The 19,615-nt window shown below is 41.0% G+C and overlaps 1 protein-coding gene across 10 annotated transcripts in view; it reads left to right on the top strand.

Annotated features, from left to right (window-relative positions):
* Positions 1-17,388, top strand: part of COL19A1 (collagen type XIX alpha 1 chain) — a 214,129-nt gene extending 196,741 nt beyond the window's left edge. For 8 of the 10 annotated variants that reach the window (XM_054195884.1, XM_054195882.1, XM_054195883.1 and 5 more), the window contains 5 exons: positions 3,208-3,378; positions 3,866-3,932; positions 5,840-5,995; positions 12,367-12,444; positions 12,653-17,388. In XM_054195884.1, the coding sequence (XP_054051859.1) occupies positions 3,208-3,378; positions 3,866-3,932; positions 5,840-5,995; positions 12,367-12,444; positions 12,653-12,789 (609 nt within the window). In that variant the 3' untranslated portion in view covers positions 12,790-17,388. Of the gene's footprint in view, positions 1-3,207; positions 3,379-3,865; positions 3,933-4,574; positions 4,715-5,839; positions 5,996-6,832; positions 8,803-12,366; positions 12,445-12,652 lie in introns of those variants that run through there. The other 2 variants (XM_054195885.1, XM_054195886.1) reach the window with 2 other exon arrangements.
* Positions 17,389-19,615: the final 2,227 nt, after the last annotated feature.

Here is a 19,615-nt window from a genome sequence, read left to right as displayed (position 1 = left end):
TCATATATGCGTATTTATGCCTTAAATGTGTTTTTAATGAAGGCTTCTTGTAAGTACAGTGATTTTCAGACAGCTTTTTTTATATATGTGGCTGCATGCATGTATGTGTGGTCTCATTTGAAAGCAATATCAGACAAAATAGCGTATTCAGTGGCTCCCTACACTTCAATCTCCAAAAAAGTGAGTAAATGAAAAATGATATTAAAGGCTATATCTCTTTCAGGTTTTGCAGTAACACATGGTAGAACAGTTGTTGTTCTTCAATTTTATAGTGTTTCAGGTTGCTATGAGTGATGGAGGTTCAATGCGAAAACTTTGCTAAGGCCAGGAAAGATCCTCTTCCATGCAGACTACAGAAGTTCTGCTTTTTTCATTTTTCCTTTTTTGTTTTTCCTTTTTCGTTTTTCCTTTTCCAGAATCTTTCCTCTGCCCTTAATTTCTCAAGGTGTTGCAATAGACATCCTGATACGATAGCTATGTGCAGGACAGAACGATTTTTCCTTTAAATCTTAAAATTTATAGAAATCTGAAAAGGTACACCTCTTCCATCAGAACATTACTCTTTCCGTTCCCCCAGTGCACACACAGTGCCTTTCCTGCCCCCATCGACTGTTGAAAATTTGAGTCTTTGACAAGGGTTACAGGTGTCTTTCGAGTATCTCATCATATCTTGGGGTTTTTTTACTGAATAGCTAAACTAGCTGTGTATTTGTTGGAAATCATTCATATGCTGCTTATTTAGAGTTTTGCGCAAAGTATTAATGCCCAGAAACTAAAACAGGAAATCAAGAGTCTACAGTATTGGCAGGAAGGATCTTTTAAGAGAAACACAATGAACGTAATCACACTGAGGTTATTTCCATGTCACGCTGACTTCCCTGACTATGTGATCATGTCAGCAGTTTGGCAGGTTGTATTGGGTTTACATGGCAAGGTGTTGGTAACAGGGGGGCTGGAGGGGTGGCCTCTGTGAGAAGATACCAGGAGCTGCCCTCATGTCAGACAGAAGCAATTTCAGCCGGCTCCAAGGTGGACCTGCTGCTGGCCAAAGCTGAGCCCATGAGTGATGTTGGTACTGCCTGTGTGATAGTAAGGGTAAAAAATGCTGCACAGCAGCTGGGAGAGAGGAGTGAGAAAACAACTATGCAGACAGCAAGGTTGGTGAAGAAGGACTGGAGGAGGTGCTCCAGGCGCAGAGCAGGGATACCCCTGCAGTATGTGGAGAAGATCATGGCAAAGCAGGCCATACCCCTGCAGTCCATGGAGGGTTAACAGTGGAGCAGATATCCATCCTGCAGCTCTTAGAGGACCCCATGCTAAAGCAGGTGGATGTGCCCTGAAGGAAGCTGCAGCCCATTGAGAGCCCGCACTGGAGCAGGCTCCTAGCAGGACCTGCAGCCCGTGGAGAGGAGCCCTCACAGGAGCAGGTTTTAAGGCAGGGATTGTGTCCCATGGGGGACCCACACTAGAGCAGTCCATTCCTGAAGAACTGAAGCCCGTGGGAAGGACCCACAGTGGAGCAGTTCATGAAGGACTGTATCACATGGGAAGGACCCCATGCTGACGCAGGAGAAGAATGTGAGAAGGAAGGAGCAGCAAAGATGAAGCGTTAAGGACTGGCTGCAACCTCCATTCCCTATCCCCCTGCACTGCTCAGGGGGAGGAGGTACAAGAGTGAGGAGTAAAGTTGAGCCTGGGAAGAAAGGGGGTGGGTTGAGGGGGAGGGTCTCACTATCCTGCTCTGTTATTAATTTGCAATAAATTAAATTAATCTTTCACAAGTTCAGTCTGTTTTCCCCTGACGGTAGTTGGTGAGTGATCTCCCTGTCCTTATCTTGACTCACAAGCTTTTAATCTCATTTTCTGCCCTTGTCTTCTTGAGGAGGGGGAATGAGTGAGCGGCTGGGTGGGTACCTGGCAGGCAGCCAAGGTCAACCCACCACAGAGGTTAAAATTACAGGTGTGAGATGATGAGGTCTCAGATTTTGACATTTGGGGTTTTTTCTTGTGGGAGACTTTCAGAGTTCAGAAGCTCTGCGCGATACAGAAGGCAATTTAAGCTCCAATTGGGAATGCATTATGATTTCAGCTAATGCAATGAAACATCACAAGTTACAATGGTCTTTGTGGTAAAGCTAAATTATAGTCAGTAATAACCTCTAACTCACTGGAAATCACACAGATTGGAGGACAGTTAGGTGATAAAAATGTTATACAACCTCCTACTTGCATCCTTACCTTTCTTTCTTTTTCAATCTTTACACGTCATGTAAATATGACTTAAGAACGTAACTACACTTTTATTGGTTTATCAGTCAGTGATGTTCCAGATCTGGATACAGTTTACCAGCACTTGCTGTAGATTAAGAATGTAATTAATTCCATTAATTCACCCCTCATAAATGTAGATTCTGGATTTATCTAGTAATGATGTTGTCAATTCTTGGTGCTGTTTGCTGCTTATGGTGGAGCCTAATATTAGCTTAAGTGATGCAGCAGGGGCAGTCAGTGACCCTTAAGAACTGCCAGCTGTTCATTAACAATCTGAACGTGTGACTTACAGCACTCTGCTCCGCAGCTATAGTTCAGTGAACTAATAGCTAGTGCATTAATACATTAAGTCCTTCTGAAAGATTTAAATGCTCACAAATAAATTTAAATGCCATCTCGGCCCATGATGGCAGCTGTTGCTGGCCAGAACACTGCTGGCCTTTAAATTATGTTGTTTGCAAGGAATTCACTCATTATAAATGTATTTGTGTACTTGTCGTTTCTTTGATTAACCGAAATTTTGTGTACATGCAGAAATAAAATATTAGGCTTCTAGGGAAATTTACAGAAAAAAGCCTGATGCCTTGTGCCTAGGGGAATTTGAGCACCTAAATTCTACCTATGCCGTATTGGACACTTCTAGATCCTTGTATAAGGGCTATAAACTTTCTGCGCCCAAGTTCTGTACTTGAAAAGTGGGCTACAGGGTCAAGCTATTTTTTTGTCATTGACTTCAACAGTAAAAGTGTTAGAGAGAAAAACCTTACTTGCTGGGTTTTCAGAGACAAGGGTTAGCCTGTAAAATCAGCTTCTCTGCATGACTCATAAAATCTATTTCTGGACAGGGAAGAAGTTTCTCCTTAGCTTTCTTGGGTGCCTTTTCCTAGTTTATTCCACTGTATGCAATGGTTTTCTTTCTGCTTTTATTTTATGCAGGGAGATCCGGGTATTCCAGGGGACAAAGGTCCACAGGGCGAACGAGGGAAACCTGGCCCATCAGGAGAAAAGGGGGATATGGGTCCTGTTGGGCCACCAGGAGACAGAGGCTATCCAGGATCACCAGGTCATCAGGGTCCCCCAGGTTCACCAGGACCCCCAGGGTTTACGGTAAGAAAATTCAAGTTTTCCTTGGTTGCTTGTGAAGTCAGAAAACATGAAGGTAGCATGCGCTGAGCGGTGGAAATTCAACCGAGCAATACCGCAGTATCAAAAAACCTAAGATAAGAGATCATTTCAGTGTTCAGTTAACAGACGTGGAAAAAATATACCCAGGTGATCAAGCAGTTACTTTTTTTTTATTTTTTAAACATCTGCTGTGGATGAACTAATTATTTATTTATTTTTCTTCTGCAAATCTATATGGCTACTCAATAATGTCAATTTTCAAGTTTTTTATAAACTTAGGAGCTAAAGTGTAAACGTTTGCAAATGAGAAAGAGAAATCAATGCGAGAGAAATCAGTATTTTAAAAGACAAATTGAATGCTTCCTGTCAGTTTTGCGTACCTTGTTTTGTCTCCACATCATTTTTGGCATCATAAAGTGTCCTCTGCATGTTTCTTCTGATACGTATCACCTTTTTGTTTGCTCATCAGGCTGATCCAGTCTCACTTGAAGAAATAAAAAAATATATCAAACAAGAGGTTCTTAAGGTTTTTGAAGGTAAGAAAATGAAGTATTATACAATTAAATGTAAATCTGTTCTAAATGTTTTAGATCCCTATGGCCTTTATATACTTTTCCGTATGTGTCATCTAACTTATGTTGGACTGCTTAGTCCAACATAGCTGGACTTAGTAGCTATGCTTAACTGTTGTTTAAGTCTACTCTAACGTAGTTACGTTCAAACAATTATACAGTAAAATATCTGTTGAACAGAGTACTTCCTTATGTAAAAGATTAGCATTAAAAGGTAGTTTGCTCCAAATCATAATAGCAAACATTTTTGTATATCCTTGTAGATACATATGCATCTGCAATAATATATGATACAAGTATGTATCTACAATGTATGGTAAGGCATTGAAGATTTATTTAAGGGGAAACAATAGAAATATCTAATTATTTTGGCCACTTAGTGGATGACTATCTAAATGAGACAAAGGGTTGACAGCTTTTAGTTGTGCAGGTCTGAACTGCGCTGCATTTTCAGCAGACCACCCTGCTGAGCTCCAAAGTTCCCTTGCAGACCACCAACTTCTGGCACAGTTTTAGACAAGTACCAGATTCAGCCAAGGCCTTTGTACTATGTAAGTTTTCTTAGGTGTGTCATTACTCTGAAAAGGAAATATTTTTCTTCCTCAGCGTTTTCTTAGTCAGGGTTGAAAAGCTGTGACTCAGGTAGGTGTCTGAAACAAGCTTCTGCTAGAACACCTCTTAACAACGGCTTCTTTTATGTCTGCAATATGCTTAGCTATTTTGTCATTACTATTTGTATATACAAAACCTTTTAACTTTTAGGGATAAAAGAAACCATATAAAGTTTGAGCCTTTAAACTCTTCAGGCATTATTTCACTTTGTAACAAGGCTGTCATTTTGTGTATTTTTACCCTTCCCCAGACTGCTGGAGTGCTTAGGACTCCAACCTACTATGTGTTTCAGGAGCAGTTTGTTGGCTGCAGTTACCTCCTGTTCCCATTCAAATGGAATGGTAACAAGTGTTTAGTATATTCATAAGAAGAAAGAATTAAAAGGTGTCCTGCTTACGGGGAATATTGGTTTTCATTATTACAGCTATTCCATTTTCTATGCCTCACTAGTGTTCCCACGAATCTTCTATTTCTGGCTTTGTTTCACTTTGCCTATTTTTCTATCACCTTGCTTATTTTTTGTTTGATGCCCACTCTTCCCTTTACTCTATTTTTTTTCCTTAAATCTTAAAAACTCCATCACAGTAAATACCAGCTAAATTGTGGAATGCTTAGTTAGGTTTTTTAATCCAGTATAAGTGAGACAGATTCAAGGTTAGAACCTATTTTTTCTGTCTCTAAGGAACATTGAAATGTTACCAAGTGCACTTTGTTCTACCAGCATGAACAGTTCATGCTGAAATCTCTGCAATTAATAATGTTTGCTGAGCACTTACAGGCTTTTTCACAACTGTTTTCAGCATTTCAGCACATTCCAAGAACCATTTGCAGTATTTAAGCTCTACTTTGCAATTTAAGATGAGTTACAAACATAGAAAGTAGCCCTTCATAGAGGTGCTAAGTACTAATTGTTCTGTGTTCACGTAATTTAAGTATTTCCATGAACAGGAATCAGAAGTCATTTGAAATACTGAAATACGTTGGTAAAAAGAGAGTTGTAATAGAAACTTTAGTACAAATTCATTTAGATTATTTCAAAGGGTAAAGACTTAGACATGAGTCTAAGTTGGAACTGAAGTTGGAGTTGGAACTGAAGACCTCAATACTTGTTGGGAGCATTTAATACCTTGACATTTAGAAGGATCAAACACCTTACTTCCAGAAACTTACTTTAGCTGGAGCTTTGGGATTTATTTATTTTCCCGTATTTTGCTAGCAGATTTCTAACCCACTTTTTCTTGTGCCCTTTGTTAATGAAGAAAGGATGGCTCAGTTTGTATCCCAGCTGAAGCTGCCGGCTGCGATGCTTGCCTCCCAAGCTCATGGGAAACCAGGGCCCCCAGGAAAAGATGGGTTACCTGGGCCGCCGGGAAACGATGGTTTGCCAGGGCCACCGGGAGAACGTGGAATTCAAGGTAGGAATTCCAAAAAATGTTCACATTAATTGTATCTTGAAATATTTATACACTTGCTAATGATTGTTAAATAAGCCAGGATTACCTATCTAGCTTCCTAATGATTAACTTTTAAAACTGTACTTATGTTTCTCCAGACTAGATCTAAATATTAACCCGTAGTAAATGTGTGGATTTTACTGATTAAAAACTCCTAATCGGTGCATTTTATTCTAATAAATGATAAAGTTAATTACTGACAGAAATCTAAACCTGACAGATATCTAAGCTACTGTAGCAGTTATTTTTTTCTCTAAAATAGTTTAACAAGGTAGAAAACCAATGCCAGCACTCTGATGTAACTACTTAGGTCCTGTACCATATTGAGAGACCATGTAATTTAAGTAACAAAATTTGATCTCCGAGTCTGAGTGCTCTCAGCTCTGATCCCGAGACAACACAAGGGAGAAAAAACTGAAGGCAAATATTGTTCTTTAAGAAGCAGTGAAAACTGAAATATTACCACATGAATCCTTCTTACAGTGAAGTAATCTATTTTTACAAATCAGTTTCAGAGTAATCAGCTTTTCACTATAACCCAAATGGTAATTTGTACATTGCAATGCATTCGGACAGTAGAGGGCTCTCGTTCCACTGAATTGTCTTTTACTGCAAAATTAGCTTCAAGGGATCCAGGTTCATTGTAGCTGGGCTCTACTGTAGAGTCGGCCGGTCAGAGAATAAAAGGAAGAGGAGAACAGAATAAAAGAAAGAAAGAATTTATCAGTGAATAATATTTTGTGGGTAATATGTAATTTGCAGTTTATCTGTAGGTAGTTCTTTATTATCTTTTGTTAGTTTGGTCTGCTCTGGAGTCAGAGCAAGTCAGAATGGAATGAAGAACATGAGAGCAAAGCTGAAGATGTGTGGATCCTAAAGCTATCAGAAGAATAAAGACTTACTAACACTGATAAGCGCAAAGCCCTGACAGAAGCTTGAAAAATGTGATGAGCTCAGAATGAGAAGAACAAGGATAAAGGATCAAGGAAAGCAATAAAAGGCTTAGAATCTTACAACACTGACTTCATCATTACCTAAATATTCAGATCACTGTAAACAGTCAACTTCAATGATGATGTATGCGGTGGTTAGTCTCAGATGCTTCTGGGATGCGGAACGTTGTACTAGGCTTCATTTCCAGCTAGAGAGCATCTAGAGTGAAGATGATAGCTATGCTTGAGAAAAAAAAAAAAATAAAGCTGCTTTTTCATGCCTTATGCTTAAGTAAAAGTAGTGCCCCATGTACACAAGATTTCCATTTATTTTACTGATATGCTCAATACTCTTCTTTGATTAGTAAAAGTTAAGCAAAGTGAGAAGCATTTACTTCTCTCATACACCAAAACATATATAAAATTATACTTCCAAGGAAAGAAAACCAAAAATTTGTCTTGCCTTCATTTTACACTCTGAGTAAGAGAAGCACACTTACAGATGCCTTTCCCAGTTGTGCCTGTGCGTGTTGTTGTTTTTTTCCGACAGTAAAAAGAAATTCAAATCCCTGAGCAGATTGAAAAGTATCCTTCCATATTCCAGCTGATTTTCAGCCATAAAAGCCATAGCGGGACAAGACCTCTTGGAGAAGCATGTTACGTGCATGTGTGGCTGAGACCATCAAGGTAGCATGCTGTGTGCACATCTCCCCAAGTCATAATACGCATTTGGTATGGACTGACAGATATTCCTTATTATATTTACTTGGTAGTAGCCCAGATTGCCGGCTCCAGGGTTTTGATCAGGTTTTGCTGTGTGCAGTAATACATACCTGGGCTGGCAGTGTGAGTTAGTCCCTTGTCCTATACAGCCAGTGAAAAAAAGCAGATACTTTTGGAAAGCAATTAACAGGACCTCTACGAGCATCTCGAGAACAGTTTGCGATGCTGCACACTGAGCAGAGAGCCTGCTAGAGCCAGCCAGCAGGAAGGGAAGGTGCCACTGTGTGTCCCAGGAGGTATTTAACTGGCAGCTTTGCAGGGGTCCCTCCGTACACCCCAAGTGTGGAGTCAGTTCCCTCAGGAACTGGCCTGGCCTGGCCGGATTCCACCAGAGCATCCTACTGCACAGCAAACCAATAGGTAGGGGTTAGTCCCAGAGGCAGAAAACATAGATACTAAGTCTTGGAAGTCTAAGCGTGGTCTTCAAAAAGTGTATTTAAGGAATTATTAGACTCTTGGGAACAGAGTCGCTCAATGAAGTCCAGAATGTTATCTGCTGGCCTTCAGCAAGGTTCACCCTCAGGTACTTCCCATATACAAGTAATTTTTATTTTATATGGTAGTCTTAGTAAAAATATAGCATGCACACAGAAAACAAGAGTTGCAACAGAAATGGTGAAATATGCAATTGGCATTTAAACAGACTTCTTATAATGGTGATCGGAAGATATTTTTTAATACATACATATTTCTTAATTTAAAAAATAACCTATGGCATATGCATCAGCAAACTGAAACTCTGAGGCAGTGTTACCAGTGAGGTGTACAGCATCTGCTTAAGGAGGAGCAGAAGATCTTGTTTACTCTCTATGTGTTTTAAAGGACACTAATGTCTTGTAGAGAAACAGGAAATTTATTTCAAGACTTTGTAGACAAGCTATAGCAATGTTATCCATTTGCAAACAGCCAGCTTGTCATGTAGCAGAGGATCTAGCTCAATTAGCTCCACTGACTTAATTGGATTTTTAAAAATATAATAGAAAGTGAATTTTGGACATTAGGAAAAATTCACCTTGGGATATTATCCTTTACATTAATATGACCATTGATTTTTTTTCTCAACAGACAAAAGAAGGTTTCATCTTAGTTAAATTTCACTGTTTCTATCAAATTAAGGAAGTTTTAGATACTCATAACTCATGGTAGCCTGGAGGAATCAAACATCACAGCTCAGGAAAGAAAAATACCATGTGATAAATAGTCAAAATTCCTTATCTTTATTGCTGATCTCTGTTGTAAAATGTATATCTCTTATTATACTATTAATGTGCATGGTGGGAGCATCTAGAAACTTTGGCTGACATCGGGAACCCATTGTAATGGATGTTGTCCAGACACAGTGACTCTACTGAAATAACCGCACTGGTTTCAAGTGTTACCTCCTGCAAACTGTACTTTTCTCTTCGCACCCTTCCTGTTGCTTTGCAGTTGTTTGTTTTTAAGAATGGAGAGTATTTGCACAGTAAAACACAGTGGTGTTCGGTCTCATTGTTCCCTGTCGTGGTAATGTGTTTGCTTCATATTTGTGTTAAAGAACCTCAGATTTCTGTAGATACTTGACATGCTAGTTTCAGGTACTGCATTATCCATGTGGATGTAAGAGGGTCTCCATGATATAGGTGGAATACCTTTTGGAGCTGTTTAAATGAGAGAACTTTTTACCTCCGAGTTCCTAGGCATGAACTTGTGCCATTTCCAAGTAGAGCTGAGGGTGTTGCGGTAGCGATGCTTCTGACCGGGATGTTTGTGGAGAGCACCAAACCGAGAGCTGTGTTTTAGCTGTCACCACTCATCTATGAGCAGAAGAAAGTTTATCCATTTAAACACGTACTTGCTACATACTGCTACCAAGTGTTTACCGTACTACCCACGTTGGGTACATGTTTACATACCACAACTTTTGGGTTGCAGGAGTCACAACAAAACTTCTGGAACCCTAGTGAAAGGCTTTGCTAAAGCAGTCGCCTTTTGAATAAAGCAGGTACCTCTTACTGGAATGGTAATTCTACCAGTAAAAACGGACAGCATCTTATATGTGCCTTATGTTAAAAACAGTAAATCAAAACCTGATTAAAGTGTATGGTAACATTTTCCTTTGTGTGGAAGTTCGTCACTTTAAGCTCAGAGAGAAGGTGATGTTATCCTCTAGAAGTGTAATCATGGTCCTACTTCTGAGCAAAATATACCTCATTAAAACCCAAATATTTTCCTGCTAGAATTACATGTTACATTGTTCCGATTGTTTACACATAGGCCTGTTGACTAGTATGCTTACACCCTATTAAATAAAGCCTTATTTTTAGAAAAGATACCTGGGTATCTTTTCTGATCAACAGGGTCAACAGAATGTACCTGCAGATGTGTACAAATTACACCTTTGCATGTGTATTCAGATACAGCCAGTAATGCTTTACACTACCCTGGATCGTACATTTGCATCGGCGGGCTGCTCTTTGTGCTATTGTGGGGTTTTTTTCCTTATTGTCTTGGATTCCAGTGATGTTTACAGAATCTCTCGGTTGATCTCGGTCCCTTTTCAACTATAATGTCTTGGTTACCTGCAGTAATGGTTGTCATGGAGCTTGTAAATGTGATATATCGTAAATGTGATTTCTCTCTTTTCCCCGTAACTAAAGAAATGCAATACAAATGATTAGTGGCAGCACTACTTTGTAAAATTAGAATTAACTGGGTTTGTAGTGAGAAATGTACTGTAACTATCTATTGTAAATTAAGAAACGTAGAGATATATACATAATAAATAGGAAATGTAATAGATCCTGTGGTTGTGTGATTGAGCTTCTCAAACAGTAGTTACACAAGATTTACAGAGCCAACCAACTTGATTTAGTTATAGATACTACCATGGTCATTAAAGAGCAAAATCAAGATTCATAATTTAATACAAACACCTGCATGTTCCCTTTTCTGGGTCTTTATAGCTTGTGTGTGTGTATATGCCTTGTACAGTCTGCGTAACACAACTCAGTGATCAGAATGCATGGTTAATATTGTTTGTTTCTCTGTGAGCTTTTAAACAGTTGATTTCCTTTTGTTACGTTATGCATGTCACTCGCGTGCATTTTTTAATGGTTTTGCCTCACTGTAATTTCCTTGTTGGGGTGCTGAGAGAAGAGTAAGATAATTGATGCTCTGTTTGAAACCTAGAACGATTGCAACGGACTTCCCACCAAAGCGTATAATGAGCCTGCGTTTAAGGCAAAGCTTGCATACTGTGTGTACCATTCCTGCTGCATTGTTTCTGCTGTAACAACCCTGAATTGGTACCCACAGCACTCACAGTTGTCCTGTAAAGTACCAGTGTTACCACAGACCACAGTACACTGACAAGACAAGCTTTGCCATCCGTCTGCCAGTGCCCACTAATCTTCCTGAGGCATCAGGTGGATTGGTACCACCACGCTGACTTCTCTTTTAATTCAGACCAAGCTACAGCTCTTCACAAGAGGAAGTTTATTGTATGGCGTACGTGACACTGGAAATATGCTGGTCCCTGAAGCAGAACAAATTTAATTCCAAATGTGATCAGAAGTTGGCAAATTAATCTTCAACGTATGTCACCTTACGTGCCAACATCTGAGGTTTGGGGAGGGAAAAGGATTTCCTTGTAATCCCTTTTAAAGCAAGGGGTTGTGGCAGGTGTCACGTTTGTTCCTTTAAAAATGCCTTAATCCCCTGTTCTACACAGATTACATGGTCTAAACAGAAAAAGCTACATTTTTAGATGGATTTTTAACTTGAAATATCAAACAAAATGTTATACTGATGCCCATGAATCCTCTGCTCTAAAACAGCCAGACTGTTTCCAACTAATAATTTTTTTTGCAAAGAGTTTAAGGAAAAAGAAACAGGTTGGGCATGAGTTGCAGCACTTGAGAAGACAGAAGCTATTTAGATACATACAAAGCTATGCCCTGTGAAGAAAACAGATACAAATATTCAAAGTATAATTAGTAATCACACCTTGTTAACAATATGCAGGCACTTGGGTCAAAGTAGGTTTTGCACACTAGAAGCCATACGAGCTCTAAAGTACAAGCTTTAAAGATGCCTCAAGCCACATGAGGGCAGCTCTGTAACTCTGGAGCAGGAGTGGGTCTTCTCTCACATGTAGGGGAGTACCTGAGCGCACAACTTCCAGTTTACAGTCTAAAAAAGTGCAGACATGAAGATTTATGTAGAGCGGAGAGGCTGAAGTCTCACTCAGTTGGTGGGCTATCAGAGAAGGGCTGGTCAGACTCCAGGTGGCCTTTGGGTTGGTGCTTTGCATCACTTCATCGAACAGGTAACACTGGAACAGAATATGCATTTGGTTCTTTATTAGAGGAACTTCAGGAAGATAACTTAAAATCTCAGGGAAAAGTCCGGCTAGCAAACAGAGTGAGAGTCCTCTGGGAGAGGATGCAGTGATTACTGCTAGAAATCCTCGTGTCTTCCAGAAGGAACATATAAATAGAAGAACTGTCTCAAAAAAAGAAGTGAGCATGTGCTTTCCCAATTACATTTGTCTTGATACTTTCGTGTCGCTAAGATATACAGAAGATGGCTGTTTATAATAAGAGGACGCTCTTATTTTCATATCTTTATTCTGTATAGGTTATAGAGGACAGAAAGGAGAAAGAGGTGAGCCTGGAATTGGACTGCCCGGTAACCCTGGACCACCCGGCCCTGCAGGTACAAGTCTCCAGATTTCTTTCTGCTGTTGTTATTTATGAACTAACAGGCCTTTCTCCTGCTTCTCACGAGCTTGGCTGTAGCGTGAGGTCAGACCCACCTGCCTTCTCGCGGAGGAGCTGGCGCGCAGCCGACTCTCGGTGATGAAACGCGGGGCACTGCACGCGCTCTGGCGAGGACTCTGCTAATTCGAGCTTTGTTTTACCAGCTGCTGGCCTGCCGGGCCCACCGGGGACGCCAGGCTCACCCGGACCGCAGGGACCACCTGGACCTAACGGAAGATGCAATCCGGCAGATTGCTATTACCATATATCACAGACTCGGTCACACACCAGCGGGAAATAAAAACCCTCTCCCGTAGACACTTGGGTTCACAGTCACTTTTCACTCCTTTCAATAAGTTAATTTAATCTTTGAAATACTTGGTGCATTTTTTCCCCCTCGACACTGCCTGGCATATAGATAATTTATAAGGCACAGAATTGAGCCTTTTTCTATGTTATTTGCAGTGTCGTAATTATGAAATGATGATATGTATTTCCCAGAGTGCATTCCATGTGTTATGTTTCTCATATTTATTTTGCTTAGAGGAGAAAATAGGCCCAAATAATTTTCATAAGCTTCTTTCTTCGAACAAAAAATATTTTATTATAACTTGAGACTGTATGTACGCCTCGGTATGTAAGCTGGCTTTATTTTTCTTGCTGGTGTTGAAGTTTAAGCGGAGAAAATGCATTTCTGAAGTTTCAAAGCAGGACCTGAGCCTGGAGCACTGGGAACGCTGTCTAGTCTAAACGTTCGTGTCCCTTGAGGAGGATCCAAGCTTCTGAACCGGGTCTGTGTCGTGCCCCACGAATGCTACCCACCGTTTCAGTCACTTCCTAGATGTCAAAGAAGGAAACGAAGATGCGTTTATGATCTCTCTAACCCCATGCAACATTTAGCTTGACTGAAAATGCGCCATGTGTAGCCCCGAGAAGCGTCTCTCCTGACTGGATGTTGTCCCAACTGAGGGCTTGTATGTTCATTTAGTCATGGTTACGTAGACTCTGGATATTAAACTTTTAGGGGCTGGCGGTGGTGTTCGTAGCTGAGAACTGGCACATCTTCTAACTGTTACGTGGACTTAGTAATTACTGCCTATAACCAAGCTACTCTGCCATCATGTCTGCTTACAGCAAAGGTGACCTCTTGCTTTGGAGCAGAGGTGGTGGGTACACAGTGAGACAGTCAAAGAAGGAACTTTGCAAGCCACTAGCCTTACAGATGACACAGTTTTCCTTTTCCTCATGCAACAACTGTGTGCCAAAATAAACTTGAGAAGAACATGGAAACATTAGACCGCAAAACTCACAGGTCCTAATAGCTGGTTGCAAAAAGATGAGCTCAAGAGAAATTTGGAAAAATTACTAAACCCTCCTTGGAAAGGTCTACTACAGACAGCACAACTGCATGCAGTTTGCAGGCACTGAGTAAATCCTATGGGACCTGACGTTGTCAATAAAGGAAAAACAGCTATAGACCTCAAAGGGTTGAGCAAAAGAAAAGATGGAGAAAATCAATTGTACAGAGGCTGAGTCTGAAAAACAGGGAGGAGGATTGGCTGATGTTTCACTCCTGATTATTAGGAAACAGATGATCCTAGGTTAGTCCTAAAGAATTTGCTATGGTGCAATAGAAAGTGAAGGTGCTATTGAGAAAACATGGACAGCTATAATAACCCACGACCTCAAAATAAACCCATAGTTCACAAGCAGCAGTGAGGGCTCTTGCCCCACCATTAGGAAGCCAGTGGTTGTCTCCCACTTCAGGCTGGTAAGTGGTTTTGGTGATCTCTGTGCTTGGGCAGTACAGAGCCACCAGGGACGCATTCCCAAATTGGAAGTGCTGGGTTCCAGGGAACCTGTTGTAAGGCATTAATCTGGCTGACTTCTGGGTGTTGCTTAAAAGCAGTAAGGAATGAATGGTGGGAGTCTTTTAAAAAACCAAAATACATTGTAATTTGTTCTGAATAGAGTTCCTAGCGCTTGTACCCAGACAAGAGGCAACAGAGTTAACCCGGGTAGCTGAGGAGCACAGGCAAGGCTTAGCCACGCTTTCTGAGAGAGAAAACATCCTCCAAGAGCAACCTGGAGTTGCCACTTAATGTGCTAATCAGTGAGGCGTTTTGAGGGAAGAAGGCGCTGGGCACAAGAGCGATGATTAAGTAAACTCGGAGATCAAAGGCTGAGAGTAAACACCTGGGACAGGAGAGGGCGGAACGGAGGAGGATGGCAGAAAGCTATGGCCTACCACGATACCAGCCCCTGAAGGGAATCTGCAAGCTCTAATGTGCCCTGCGGCTGGGGACCCCTTGGGGGGATCAGGGTGCTTTGCCCATCCCTCGTGAGGATGGAGATGGACGGGTCACAGCTCACAGGCGAACCACAGTCCTCATGCCTCCTTTGCTGCTGTCACTGTCCCTTGAAGGTGGCGACCGCCCCTTCTCTAGGCCAGCACGTCCTCCACTCTGGGAACGGTGGGCACCTGTCCTGCCGAGGTGAAGGTGCATTTGGAACACGTGGTCCGGGCTATGCTTAGCTCAAAAAACACGCTGCTCCCATTCCAGACCTCCGGTGCCCATGGAGCACGTCTTGGTTTGCTCTGCGGCGTCGGCCGCCTTACCAGATCTGGTCCTCAGAAGCTGTGTGAGCGCTGGGGACTGGTGAGGTGGCTTGAAACTGAGCGCTTGGCTGTCCCCAGGCACCCGCTGCTGCTCTCCGGGCCACAGGTCTGCCAGCCCAGCGAGTAAAGCCAGGGGCCTTCCACCAATGTATATATGGGTGTATGTACACCAGCGGAGGAACGGGCCCCGCATACTGTTTTCCATTCAGCCAAATGAACTGCTGGTCAGGTATCTTGCATGAACATTGGTTTTTTGGGGTTTTTTTGTTTTTTTTTTTTAATTGATTTCTTTTTACTTCTTTAGTAATTCCAATATCTGTAAAAATCTAAATATTTTTTTACTTCCTAAGTTAATTTTAAACTTCATTTTCGGTGATAATATCGAAAAGGGTGCTGTCTTGTAAAGGGTGTCCGCGTGACTGAGAGGTTTCCAAGCAGCCCCTGTCCTGGAAGGCTGTACATAGGCTGTTGCGCCGCGTTAGTGGTATGTGTATATTTTGGGGCTTTTAGCTAGCTGAAACCGAACATCTGTTATTTGCCGGGTGAAATTGCTGTATGTTAATTTACTTGAATTTATCGGAAAGCAGAACACTTTTTATATTTGGAGAAGTTTATTTTTTCATCTATGTTTCCTACAGATGCCTTTTTTTCTTTTTATAGGCTCAAACCTAAAGGTCTTTTAAAATGTATTTGAACACTTTGAATTGATTTGCAGCTAACTTTGGTAATTATCTTGTTGCATTATTTTATATTTTGCTAAAGGCCCACTTTAATTTTCTCACGTGAGAAAACGGGTATTTTGTTATATGGGCTATCTCGATACCTTTTTTAAGATGCCGTGTTCTTCGCTGGGGTAGAGCAGAGTTAATCCCAGCGTAACTGCAGTTCACACTGGGTTGCTCCCGCTCGACATTTTTAGAATTGAAAGCAGAAGGTTGCTGGAAAAGGTGCATCTGCATGGTTTTCTGGTTTGGCCCCTGAAATTTCTTTGCCGTTTCAGACTGATGTTGTTTTGGGTTTTGGGAAGGGGGCCAGGGAGGGCTGAGGGGGTGCTAATCTATTTTGCAACTTGCTTTATCAATTTCGTATCTGTTTTGAGCAGTCTGTGCTGCAGTAAGTGTTGCAAGGAACTAAACAGGGAGGATTATTTTTTCCAGTAACATAAGGTCTTTTTCTGATTTGGGAATGTTTACGTACAACAGGACCTTGAACTGAAATACCTTTGACAAAATGTTTTAAACCTTTCTTAAAAGCACTCTAAACTTTGTTCTAGTTCAGGGCCAGGCTATTATATTTTATGGCAAATCGCTTTATCACCTACCAAGAACGTGTTGGGATTTTCTTCAGATAGCTATGTACAGAACTACTCAGGAAGTGATAAACTTGGTAAGAGGGGAACTTTTCTGAGGCTGCAACACCCCTCCTTTTGTCCACACGGTGGAGTTCAACACGTCCTTTCAGTGCACAGAACGAAGCCCAGGCTGAGCTCGCTCAGCAGCCCAAGGAGTGACCCAGCGCCGCGGAGACTCACGGCACCGGAGTCAGTGTTTCTGATTTTGTTCTTGAGCCTGACTTTTTTTTTTTTTTTTTTTTTTTTTTATAAAATCCATTTGGTTTTGCATGGTGGTGTTTGCAGAAATACTGCCTTTCCTGGGTAATTATGTTCAGATAATATTCTCTGGATTTTATTTGTGTTTTGTATATATACACTTTATAGAAGAACATGCAGTAGTGGGACATCCTGCTTTCAGGCATCGTTTATGTCCAGTGTAATGATGTTTATCTGCGGGGGAGCAGGGATTCTGCTACAGTTAATACGAATTACAACAGCATCCTTTGTACGATTGAGTAACAGTGCAGCCTACTTAGTAATGTTTTAAGAACCAATATTTTTGTCTTAAACTGGATTTGGTTTCAATGCTGAAAGAGCTCTGTGATATGGCAAAAGGGTTAATTGTATCATCCATCCTCCCTTTATGTTTTATGATTGCGGTTTTTGACAGATGTTAGATATGCACAGCTTTGTTAAGCGTATTTTTTAAATTAATGGATAATCACACAAGGTATTTTGGCGCTTTTTTTTTTTCACGAGGGTGAAATACTATTTTTCATGTCAGTGTACACTCAATTTTTTTTCTTCTTTTTCTGTAATGTTTACATAAAAGTCTTGTAAAAACCCCAGGGGGTAAACTAGGATTTTATAAACTTGTTTCTCCAAATATACTACAAAAAGCCACCCCCTAACCCTGCATTTTACCAATGGAGTAGAAATGCTGCTCTGACGTGACACGTTAGAACATGAGAAGTATCTCAGGAATCAAAACACTGTTGGTTTGGGAGGGGGCGGGGGGGTTAGCGTGTTTTTTTTTTGATTCTGGATGTAGTGAGTCATATCAATTTTCCTTGAAATCTGTTACATCCACTACAACTAGCGTGTACTGGGTGGATGTTGAAATCCATCTGCACACATGTCGGTGGGTGTAGGCCATGGAGAACAAGTTCAGCGGTGACCTTGCCTTGGTTGGTGTTTAAGGGGAAAACTCAAGCTTCACAACACCTTAAGGAAGTGTGGTTTTCAAATATTAATTGCCAACAAACGTTACAGACTCTAGACCAAAATAAGTTTGTAGCTAAAAAGAATGTAGTCTACATGTCTGTTAGCAGTTTTATCTCTGAGTCTGCTCTCCTACAAACACAAATGCATTCAATTATTTACTGAAGTTTCTATGTAAATATGTTCCGTCTCCAGTCAATATATTTGAAGAACTTTCAATTGCATACCTTATTTTATTATTTTTTTTCATTTCTGAATGATATGCAGCTGTCACTGAATGAATCACAGTACATGCCGACTGGTTTCTTCTTTCCTTCATTATATTTTAACTTTGCAACATTTAAGGTTTGGTTCAATGGAAGTGTATTAAGTGGATAGAAAATTGCTTTTTACATTATTATGTGGCCATTTACATGCGAAATAGGATTCCGGATGGAATGGATATGTTTCACATGCTTTCTGTTTGTGGCTCTGTCAGAAATGACAACCTTTCCTTCCGGGTCAAATCACGGGAGGGAGGATGCAACTGCGAACGAGAGAAGGGAGAGGCACAAAGCCACCGCAGCGAGCCCCGGGGAGCGTTCGGCACCGGGGCCGCAAGCCTGGGCCGGCGGAATTCAGGGAGGGGGTTGCTTTTGACCACACCGAGGTCAGGCTCGTGCTTCCTGTGGGTTGGTGAAACTTAGGGCTCCACAGTCTGGAGGAAAAAAAAAAGGGAAAAACCTTGCCCTTATACGTATATAAAATTTATGGAAGTTAATCTAACCTCTGAGTCAGATGCAGGTAACTTTCCTGTATGAATATGAGACAATCACTTTTATTCAAGAAACTGATTTACTGAACCATTTAACTTTAGGTAACCTTAGGTTTTTTCATTATTCTCTTGCTGCCTGACTCTCCCAGGGGAAAAAAGAGAACTCCTACATGAATGGCTAGGTAATAATTTGACCACAAACTTCATTCTCTTTCTTCAAATTTAATAATGGCTTCAGCAAGCCACTAACACAGTCTAAAGCCGCCACAGTTTACTAGTCCTTTTGAATGCATACACAGCAAGCAAAACATAACAGTAAGGCAAAAGAAGGGAGGGGAATAAAACTGAAGCTGTAAGAAATCAGGTGGGCGTAACTTGCCCCAAAGAATAAAGACATTTCTTCTTTACCTGTGATCCCCAAGGAGATGCAGTGACTGCATTTTAAGTGTAAAGGAACCAGGAACTACGTGGCCAAATAATAATACAGTGATGAGCAGGTCAAGCAAATGCATTTAACCCAATCACCTCAGCAATTTAAAAACATTTGCAAAAATGCAGCATGTGTTTGTACACGAAACACAACTGCTAGGCTCTGCTAGGAGGAACCAATGCTGTTGTCTCTGAAACTAAGGGACTTGATTTTGTTCCCTCTGTCCTTCAAGTAACCTTTCAAGGTACCATCTGTTGACGCTTTCCCATTTTGAAGGAAGAGGAAATTTGGTTGTAGATCTGTGTTTGGCTCTGGGTAAACTCAGATCATGAGCAGGGTCTTCAGGGAAGCAACATCTAGTGTAATCCTCCCCAGCCTTGCTTTCTTGCCTCATTTAGGAGCTCCAAATCGTGCTCTAGAGCTCCTTTGGCCAGAGAAAGACTCTGTGAAATACTCTTAAGAGTCTTCTGGTAGCACTTCATACTGGGTTGCTTGAACCCGACGATGGCTGTGAGAGAAAACTTTATATATAAGCTCTCTCTCTATATATATAAACTATAGATGCATAACACATCTATAGATATTTTAGTGCAGTATTCGGCAGCAATGTTACTAATACTTGTTAGTAGCCTAGTAGGAAGGCATTGCAGTCACCATTATAAAATACCGGATTGGATTGTGAAGAACTGGTTATCATTTTGAGGACGGTTATTAAACATCTTTCTCTTGGTTCCTGCCTGCGCTTAAGTAACGGAAGCACTAAAATATG

This window comes from Rissa tridactyla, chromosome 3, assembly GCF_028500815.1.
Source record: "Rissa tridactyla isolate bRisTri1 chromosome 3, bRisTri1.patW.cur.20221130, whole genome shotgun sequence".
Taxonomy (NCBI): Eukaryota; Metazoa; Chordata; class Aves; order Charadriiformes; family Laridae; genus Rissa; species Rissa tridactyla.
Note: the sequence above shows the minus strand (reverse complement) of the source record. Positions and strands in the feature narration are given on the sequence as shown.